At 42.1% G+C, this 11,077-nt stretch overlaps 1 protein-coding gene across 1 annotated transcript; it reads left to right on the top strand.

Annotated features, from left to right (window-relative positions):
- Positions 1 to 7,895: 7,895 nt before the first annotated feature.
- Positions 7,896 to 9,267, top strand: LOC138912158 (uncharacterized). The gene is made up of 2 exons (XM_070212019.1): positions 7,896 to 8,596; positions 9,132 to 9,267. The coding sequence occupies exons 1-2, from the start codon at positions 7,896 to 7,898 to the stop codon at positions 9,265 to 9,267; spliced, it is 837 nt and encodes a 278-aa protein (XP_070068120.1).
- Positions 9,268 to 11,077: the final 1,810 nt, after the last annotated feature.

The raw sequence follows: 11,077 nt of genomic DNA, 5'->3' as shown, positions 1-11,077 counted from the left end.
AGAAATTGTTTGTAGAAATATTACGGTTCTGCATAACGGAAAATAGGTACTATAGATATGAAGACAACATTTACACGCAACTTAAAGGACTACCGATGGGATCCCCGGCATCACCAATTATAGCGGACATCATAATGGAGGAAGTACTCGACAGAGTTCAAAACACGAGGCTACTTAGCAAATATGTGGACGATTTATTTGCTATAGTGAAGAAAGAGGACGTCCAAAAACATTGGACACATTAAACTTATACCACAAGAACATAAAATTCACAATAGAAATGTAAGTAGAGGACAAATTACAGTTTTTAGACTCATTGGTATGCAAAGTGGACAATAGGATAAAACTAGATTGGTACCAAAAACCAACATCATTAGGCAGAATAATTAATTACCACTCCAAACACCCCCGTAACATGCTTATAAACACAGCAAAAAATCAAATTAGAAGAATTTTAGACACCAGCGACGAAATATTTCACGAGAAAAATAGGATGCGAATTTGGACAATCCTTAAAAACAATGTGGAAAGTCAACGCAATAATACACAAAATGACAAAAGCATATTACATAACCAAGAACCTACAAATCTGTGATATATGTACCTGGATTCTCCGACAGACTAAAATCGTCGAACATATATGACAAAGAAAACATCAGAATAGCACACAAACCAGCCTTAATAACGAATAATTTTTTCTCTAACTGAAAAGCAAAATAGACAAAAATAATTTGATTTATAAGATTCCTTGAGCAGGAGACAAAAATAAAAACTGATAATGTATATGTTGGTACGACGAAATGTAAATTAAAAACGAGAATCTCTGGACATCGATCGGACATGAACAAAATACACGAAATAAATAGCGAAAAACAGCACTCGCGACACACAGTAAAAGTACCGGTCACAGGACAGACTTCGATGCAGTGAGCATACTACAACAAGAAGAACATTATAACATTATAAACACACCTACAAACATTAGGCTCAACTTTAAAATAGACACAGAAAATTGCGGACATATAAACAGACACTTGTTAGAAAAGAACAGAATTAGTTTATATCTACACGGCGGACAGAACGGACGTCGTGCGCTTTTAAAAGCAATGTAGGTATAAACAAGGTTTAAAATGTTTTTTATGTCATTAAATGTAATTATTATACCCGTTACTCGTAGAGTAAAAGGGTATATTGTATTCGTACAAAAGTATGTAACAGCTAGAAGGAGGCGTTTCCGACCATATAAAGTATATATATTCTTGACCAGGATCACTAGCCGAGTCGATCTAGCCGTGTCCGTTTTGTCTGTCTGGATGAACGCTGAGATCTCGGAAACTACAAAAGATAGAAGGTTCGGACTTCCTACACATATTCTTGGGCTTCCTACGCAGCGCAAGTTTATTTCAGCCGAGTGCCACGCCCCCTCTAACGCTCACAAGCCGTGTCGCCCACAGTTTTGTGTATGAATAGTACCAATTCCGTGCCATAGATGGCGCGTCGCCGCGTGCTCAACACTCCTGCTGGTGTTGAAAAAAGCTGGTCACTCTAATTTGGAATATGTGAATGCAAAATGTAAATTATTTGAAATGGGGAGCGCGAAAAACATACAAGAAGGCATATTTATATTAAAGTTGTCAAGCTGAGTAACGGGTATTTAATAGTTGAGGAACTCGACTATAGCGTTCACTCTTGTTGTTAATATATATGTATCCCCTGAAGACGATCTCCGGAGGAGATCGAAATATATTGGGAAAAAACGCAAAAATAAAAGCACCCAGCCCTCGAGCCAGCTAATCCAATTGTTTGATTATATCAAAAAGGCCGCCAAACACCAACAATTGTCATTATACCCGTTACTCGTAGAGTAAAAGGGTATATTAGATTCGTGCAAAAGTATGTAACAGGTAGAAGGAAGCGTTTCCGACCCTATAAACTATATATATTCTTGATCGGGATCACTAGCCGAGTCGATCTAGCCATGTCCGTCTGTCCGTCTGTCTGTCCGTCTGTCTGTCTGTCTGTCTGTCTGTCTGTCTGTCTGTCTGTCTGTCTGTCTGTCTGTCTGTCTGTCTGTATGAACGCTGAGATCTCGGAAACTATAAAAGCTAGAAGATTGACATTTTGCATGCAGATTCTAGGAGTTCCTACGCAGCGCAAGTTTGTTTCAAAAGGGTGCCACGCCCCCTCTTACGCCCACAATCGCTAATGTACGATTTTAAAAATTTCAATATTTTGGAAAAGTAAAAATGCAGTTTTATTGTGTTTATCAATACCTATCGAAATGTAGAAGAAATTTTTTAAATCGGACCATTCGTTAAAAAGTTACGACGGATCAAAGTTTTTCTCCATCTCCTTCGCACTCCCTTTAGCTGAGTAACGGGTATCTGATAGTCGGGGCACCCGACTATAGCGTTCTCTCTTGTTTTTAGCTATTTTCAATAATCCAAGGAAAATTTTTTGAATTTTTTTTTGCAGTTATTATTAGTTTTGATTGGGGAAAAACTTTGCATCCAGTTTTGATTTGAGCACCAGGAAAAAAGTTTCAAATTTGACCTTCACAATAAATTGTCTAATTTTCTAACTATTCAAAGGGTACTTAATGGGTTAAGAACATTGTTGTGTCATTTAAACGGAATTGAAGTGCTCTTTCTATAGGTGCCAAAATGATTCTATTATAACTTAAAAATATGAGTAGATTTAACTTTAAAATCTGTCAAAATAATTATGCCGACCAGTGTATATTATATTCGAATTGGGTTAAACCGTGCTTTATATTTGTTTTAGAATTTTTTTAATTCACTGCGTTGCACTGCACTGTTGACCAATTGCAAGTAAGTAAGCACGTCATCGCTCTTTTCATTCCGTTATTGGAAATTCCCGTTAGAAATTAAAATGAAACTATTGTGTCAGAAATTTTGGACAATCAGCTGATCGTAAAACTGGTTTTCGCTGGAATATTTCAAATTAAATTTTTTGATTTTTGTCCTATGGCAGCGACCACTGCATTTGGACAAATCATTTCCCAAGAACATACACTTAGCGTGGCTATCGCTTCTTCGGTCAATCTCTTCTCCACAATCGCTAAGAATTCCTCGCTATTGCCTAAATTCTGATGCAGCTTCATGAATTTTGTAATGCTTCAATCAGAGCCTATGGCTGTCGCATATATGAACGCCTACACTCAGAAAAACAATCGCCCTAAATTTTAGAAAATCGCCATACTTTGGTAATCGCCTTGAAATTTACAAAAAAAAATCTTATTTTCAGAAATATTTTTCTAAAAATCAAGAAAAACTTACCCTGATTAGATCAACTCCTCTCGTCATCTACTTTTAGAAAAACTTTCAGTTTTTCAGAAATTTTTCTTTGAAACTAAGAAAAAATCGCCTTAGATTTTAAGAAATCAGCCCAATCGGTAGCCTAGGGGTCTAAAGCGAGCGGATTATTTGTTTTGTGCGCTTATATTTGGAAGTGTGTGTTCTTTGCGTCTTTTTATTTATTTTTTTTTAATATTGTGTATATTTTAATACAAACTAAGATTTAAGTAATCTAACACACACTCAGAAAAAAAATCGACCTAAATTTTAGAAAATCGCCATACTTTGATAATCGCCTTGAAATTCAGAAAAAAAATCTTATTTTCAGAAATATTTTTCTAAAAATCAAGAAAAACTAACCCTGATTAGATCAACTCCTCTCTTCATCTACTTTTAGAAAAACTAAGATTTAAGTAATCTAACACACACTCAGAAAAAAATCGCAATAAATTTTAGAAAATCGCCATACTTTGATAATCGCCTTGAAATTCAGAAAAAAAATCTTATTTTCAGAAATTGTTCGTAACTAGGAGTACCCAACCCAACCAGGTTGCAGCATACGTCAAGCAAGTCGTAACTAGCAGTACTCAACCCAACAAGGTTGCAGCATACAAGCTAGTTGCTCAAAGAGACCCAACAATGACACACTGACTATCCCATACACCCACTCACCAAGAGACCCACCAATGACCCACTGACGCACCCACACCCAGCACCTGTACAAGCAGCATATTCGGCAGACACAGCGAAGTTCGGCCACTACATAACAGCGCATTCTGCAGGCACAGCAGAAGCTCGGCCACTACACAACAGCGCATTCTGCAGGCACAGCAAAGTACGGCACCACAGTGCACGACCTACAATCACAAATTGGCACAGCGAAACACCTCAAACTCAACCCACTCCACTATAACTCCGAGTACTTTACTCTGCACTCACGGGAGCACACTCGCGTCAACTTATAATTGAATCTGAAGTTAAACTAAACATACAACATTCATTGATCCCCATCGTTCAAGGTGCGATCAAACATTGGTGACCCCGACGTGATTCTTGCATTTCCAAGGAGCACACTTACAAGGAATCGTTAACTGATTCTTTTGAACCACGCTAAACTAAAGTCCTTCAGTTCAGGCACCTCACTAAAAGTCCTCCAGATTAGGCACATTACTAAAGGTGCTCCAGTTCAGGCACCTCATTAAAAGTCCTCCAGATTAGGCACATCACTAAAGGTCCTCCAGTTCAGGCACCTCATTAAATGTCCTCCAGTTCAGGCACAACACCAAAGTCCTCCAGATTAGGCACATTACTAAAGGTCCTCCAGTTCAGGCACCTCATTAAAAGTCATCCAGTTCAGGCACAACACTAAGGTCCTCCAGATAAGGCACCTGACAAAGTCCTCCAGCCAAGGCATATCTCCAACGGTCCTCCAGAAAACAACGCCACCGATCTAACATGTAAGCTTCACAGTTCCTTTACACCAGACTAGGGAAACAGGGAAATCATCAAAATGCCAAATTCCTTCATGATGGAAACAAGCCTAGCTAGATCAGAACAAGTGAGTCAACTGTTAAACGATCAGCATGAATTGCAAGGGCAGATCCAGCAGCTCACTAAGAACTATGGAAAGGACTCTTCCGAAAGAAAAGGTCGCGAGGGATATTATTCCAACCGCCAAGCACAATTGCAAGATCTGTGGCAACAAAAAAAACCGAACCCGAATATCCAACAAAATACAACGCCCTAAAGGAATTAGTCGAAAAATACGAAACAATATTTGGCGATAACATTCCAGCAACCAGCGCCCCTCAAAAGATCCCTCGACGACCCCGAGAAGAGGCGAAACCACCACCACCAGCACCAAAGGAGCTGGACGCCTCAATAAGTCAGGCAATTCGGTTGCTACAACTAAGATGTACCGAAATGGAATCATCGCTCAGTTTAGCATTAGATGCACCTAGCATCACCCCTGCACTGCAACGCCATTTGGATACTCAATGGACCTTAATGAGAAAGGCACACGACGACAACGAAATGATACCAGGGGCAACACGGGCCGCCATCGCAGAAATAACCCAATTTTGGGAGTTGTACGCTGAATACGAGATGACCCTATTACGCGAAACCGAAGCACCACTGAGGTTGACTTTGTCACAGCCTCCAGTTACATTACCCGAATTTTCCGGTGAATATTTGCAATGGCCTCAATTCCATGACCTATTCATAGAATTGGTCCACAAGCAACCATACCCGTCGACACAAAAACTCCATCTGCTACAGAGCGCATTAAAAGGAGAAGCCCGAAATATATTAACAGATACTGCATTCTCTCAAGGAGAATATGAAGACATCTGGCGACGGTAAAAGACCAGATACCAAAATGGAAAAATACTAATCTTCACTGCACTCGCAAAGATGTTTGACTACGAGCCCATCAATGGATCTCTAAGCACCCTCAAAAGCCTAGAGGTCAGCACAGAGACTTGGGATCCAATCCTTGGGTTCCTCATCCGAAGGAAGCTGGATCACAACACCTTGGCGGCACTGGAAGACGCGGCCGATGCACCCACAGAAGTACCCACATTACCAAGCGTTCTCAACTTTTTGGAACGACGGTCCTGTATGCTGGAAATGTTAAGCGAACAACCTGGAGCAAAACCTAAATCGACATTCGGAGCCAGCTCAAGCTACACCGTCTGCAGGGTCTGCAATCAGACACAGCATATGATCACTAACTGCACCTTGTTCAGAAACATGACTCCTGACGAACGTCGTAACTTTATCTATCGACTTCGAGGATGTTAAAATTGTTTATCAACACATCACAAGTTTGGCGGTTGTCCGTCAATCAGGACATGTCGACACTGCGGACAACGTCATCTTTCAATGCTACACAATGTCAATCACGGCTTAGTGTCAGGACCTTAGACGACCGCAGTAGCCACGATTATTCCCTCGGATACTGCAACCAACTCAAGACCTCCCTCAGTCAAGGTATGTTCTGTTAGGGATAGCAAACGTACAAATCACAGGTCCAGACAACTTCCAGGAGCAGTGTCGCACACTAATAGATCCCGGATCTTAGATAAGCCTCATGTCTCGAAGAATGATGAATCGATTGGCTCTGCCAGTCACAAAAACTGCAGTAACCATAAGCAGGATAGGCGGCAAGACGCAGGAATCTACTTCTCGGGCCATGGTAAAGATGTCATCACTCACGTCTAACATTAAAACAGACATCAAAGTCATAATATTACCGCAACTAATGGCCGATCAACCATCAGAACCGGTAACAGGGACACTAAATATTCCAAGGAACATTCACCTAGCTGGTCCTAGAGAGCCCGGTTCCATAGACCTAGTACTTGGTGCTGTTATATATCCACAGTTAACAAGGAAGAAAAATATTCTACTCGGACGCAATAAACCCCTGCTTCAAGACACTAACTTGGGGTGGATTGTTTTAGGACCAAAAAGGAAACGCTAACGTCAGAATCGGAAAAATTTTGGAAAATGGACACACTACCTATAATCTCCTCACCAATGACAGCTCAAGAACGACTCTGCGAGGAGCATTTCCTGTCTAATGTAAAAATGGGTCCTGACCATCGGTTTTCAGTACGACTTCCCTTTGTAGAAGAGCCAACTAGTCTAGGCTCAACTATGCAAATGGCTCAACGAAGATTGTTCAGTCTAGAAAAAAGATTGCAAAGAGATGCCTCAATACGGCAAGGATATGTACAATTCATCGATGACTATGAAAGATTTAACCACATGACAGAAAAAGACGAGCGGCAGCTATCAAGGAATCATTATTTCATACCTCATCATTGTGTCTTAAAACCCGACAGCTCAACAACAAAGTTGAGGGTGGTTTTCGACGCATCCGCAACGAGCACAAGCGGAAAAAGCTTGAATGATATATTACGCATTGGGCCGACAGTTCAAGGAGAACTCTTGTCAATATTACTCAGGTTTCGATGCTACCGGTTTGTATTCACCACCGACATTGAAAAAATGTACAGACAGATCTGGGTGCATCACGTTATCATCGGCGGAATGGACGATCGTGTCATACTTCGATTTACGAAGTTTGGCAGAAGAGATACAAGCATTTACGAAGGGAGTTACAGGCCTAGAGAAGTACTGCGGCCGAGAAGGAACCTGTGGAACTATCGTGGGGGCCCTAACTCAAGGTGTGGATGAATTTCAGGACACCCAGAACCTTTTCAACCACCCGAGGCAGAAAGGGGTGCCCTTAATCTAGTAGGAAATTTAGCAAATGGGCTGTTCGGAGTTCTGGATTCACAGTATGCTCAGAAGATAGAAACAACGCTACAGAAAATTAAGTCAAAGGAGTTGGATCATACGCACATACTTAAAAAACAAACTTCGATACTGGACAGTACGGTCAACGTGATGAAGTCCAGCTACAACATGATGAAGATGAAGAACGCGTAAAGAGAGTCAGTCGAAGGTCTGGTTACAAGCCTCGAAAACTCCATCAAAACAGGAAAGGTGGCCCAAATCGCGACAGAATTATCGTTAGTTGCTGGGCATATAAAATACACCCAAGCAATGATAATTAATGTTGTGACCGGAGTTCACAAGGGGACGATTGATCCAGCTTTGCTATCAGTGAATCAACTACGAAGAGAGTCGATCAACATTCAGGCACATTTGCCAAATGGACAGAGGCTTCCAGTCAAACAGGAGACTATCCACGATGTATATCGACTGATAACAACACAGGTCCAGGAACTAGACGAGCTATTAGTGTTCCACAGCAAGGTACCGTTAGTAGACGAGGATCCCTTGCTAAGACAGGCAACCTTAGGCCCAGCTCATGAGTTGTTAAGGTGCACCTTGGCAGCCTTTCACAAGGAACATGATCCGCTGTGTGCATTAACGTTGCCTAATTCGTGGATTTTCGCGACCGCCAAAGAAATCACCCTGACGTATGTATGCGGGGAAGAGCGTCACCAAGTTCACATAGGCGGCAGTGGGAATATAACCTTGAATGAAAACTGCATAGCACGCAGTGCAACATTAACGTTACAAGGTCACCCTCACTTGCAGTCAGCAATACATGAGCAAGAGCCAGCAATTTTTGTCCACCCGATGAGTCTGCTTAACAAACCAGAAGTAATAATGGAGCACGATATGGGATCGAGATATGGTAATCACACACAACAGCTGACGCAGCTACAGGAAGAAGTCCAAACTCTGAAGAAAATGCAGACTCAACAACCAAATGAGTCGATGGACGACATACAAAGGTACGCAAACGTCAGCACGATAGCGACCATATCAATAATCACCATAGTTGCAATGGTTACAACGGCAATTATACGGTGGAAAAAGAAGAAAAATGTATGCTGCAAAAATGAAGGTGAAGAAAACAAGACTACAACGACCATAGGGAGGCCTGAAAAGAGAACCCCACCAGAGCCCAAGATTCGATCAACAAGAATTACTCGCACATTCAAAATGAGCGACTCAGAATTGTCATCATAACAAAAAAAAAAAAAAAACACGCACACGTAGATTTATAACGGGGATTACATATTCAAGTACTTTATTAAGAGGACTCGGCCCCAGAGTCAACAGAGATATCGTGACGTTGGGCGGGAGCCAGCGGTGCAGGAGAAGGCCGTCGCATGAGTCAAGTCAAGTTTAGACGAATGACGGCGAACCGAGCATCAGGAAGACACAGGATAGAACCAGGTTCAACTAGTATAACCTTCTCTGGAGGATAGGACACACCGTTTACAACGAGTCCAAAGCTCGTACGCAGTAGAATGTGCCCGCCAGATCGTCTCATGTAGTAGCCCGGGAGATCATCCAACAAGGTTCAAGATTTCCGGAGGGGGAAGGAGCACGGGACTCCCACAACATGAACTACCACACGGCGACAAACGTAGAGCGCCATGGTGACATCAACTACTGAGGTAGCAGTAATGGCATAAATATTTATTCCAAATAAGTGTCAGGTCAGCACTTAGTGTCGAAGCGATGTTGGCAAGAAAAAAAAAAAACGACAGTTCAAGGAGAACTCTTGTCAATATTACTCAGGTTTCGATGCTACCGGTTTGTATTCACCGCCGACATTGAAAAAATGTACAGACAGATCTGGGTGCATCACGTTATCATCGGCGGAATGGACGATCGTGTCATACTTCGATTTACGAAGTATGGCATTTACGAAGGGAGTTACAGGCCTAGAGAAGTACTGCGGCCGAGAAGGAACCTGTGGAACTATCGTGGAGGCCCTAACTCAAGGTGTGGATGAATTTCAGGACACCCAGAACCTTTTCAACCACCAGAGTCAGAAAAGGGGTGCCCTTAATCTAGTAGGAAATTTAGCAAATGGGCTGTTCGGAGTTCTGGATTCACAGTATGCTCAGACGATAGAAACAACGCTACAGAAAATTAAGTCAAAGGAGTTGGATCATACGCACATACTTAAAAAACAAACTTCGATACTGGACAGTACGGTCAACGTGATGAAGTCCAGCTACAACATGATGAAGATGAAGAACGCGTAAAGAGAGTCAGTCGAAGGTCTGGTTACAAGCCTCGAAAACTCCATCAAAACAGGAAAGGTGGCCCAAATCCGCCTTCCGATGGAGGCCTCCAGCTCCAAGTGATTCTGCCGGTTTCCTTCCTTTTTTGGGGTTAGCGACTAACAGCCAATCCTACTAGTCTTAAGTTCCTAAGTTTATATCATTTTTTATCGTCAGTCCTCATACATGTCACGATTATTCGCATCATACATCACCGCTAAACTTTGTTTACTCGTTTCCCCAGACTGTTCACGATGGCGCCAACCACAATCCATATAAAATACACCCAAGCAATGATAATTAATGTTGTGACCGGAGTTCACAAGGGGACGATTGATCCAGCTTTGCTATCAGTGAATCAACTACGAAGAGAGTCGATCAACATTCAGGCACATTTGCCAAATGGACAGAGGCTTCCAGTCAAACAGGAGACTATCCACGATGTATATCGACTGATAACAACACAGGTCCAGGAACTAGACGAGCTATTAGTGTTCCACAGCAAGGTACCGTTAGTAGACGAGGATCCCTTGCTAAGACAGGCAACCTTAGGCCCAGCTCATGAGTTGTTAAGGTGCACCTTGGCAGCCTTTCACAAGGAACATGATCCGCTGTGTGCATTAACGTTGCCTAATTCGTGGATTTTCGCGACCGCCAAAGAAATCACCCTGACGTATGTATGCGGGGAAGAGCGTCACCAAGTTCACATAGGCGGCAGTGGGAATATAACCTTGAATGAAAACTGCATAGCACGCAGTGCAACATTAACGTTACAAGGTCACCCTCACTTGCAGTCAGCAATACATGAGCAAGAGCCAGCAATTTTTGTCCACCCGATGAGTCTGCTTAACAAACCAGAAGTAATAATGGAGCACGATATGGGATCGAGATATGGTAATCACACACAACAGCTGACGCAGCTACAGGAAGAAGTCCAAACTCTGAAGAAAATGCAGACTCAACAACCAAATGAGTCGATGGACGACATACAAAGGTACGCAAACGTCAGCACGATAGCGACCATATCAATAATCACCATAGTTGCAATGGTTACAACGGCAATTATACGGTGGAAAAAGAAGAAAAATGTATGCTGCAAAAATGAAGGTGAAGAAAACAAGACTACAACGACCATAGGGAGGCCTGAAAAGAGAACCCCACCAGAGCCCAAGATTCGATCAACAAGAATTACTC

This window comes from Drosophila takahashii, chromosome 2R, assembly GCF_030179915.1.
Source record: "Drosophila takahashii strain IR98-3 E-12201 chromosome 2R, DtakHiC1v2, whole genome shotgun sequence".
Lineage (NCBI taxonomy): Eukaryota > Metazoa > Arthropoda > Insecta > Diptera > Drosophilidae > Drosophila > Drosophila takahashii.
Note: the sequence above shows the minus strand (reverse complement) of the source record. Positions and strands in the feature narration are given on the sequence as shown.

Excerpts from the sequence above, each read along its gene's own strand:
- LOC138912158 (XM_070212019.1), top strand. The coding sequence starts at position 7,896 with ATGATAATTAATGTTGTGACCGGAGTTCACAAGGGGACGATTGATCCA. Across the intron at positions 8,597-9,131 it reads TCGATGGACGACATACAAAG|ATCGTCTCATGTAGTAGCCC; the intron begins GTACGCAAACGT and ends TGTGCCCGCCAG.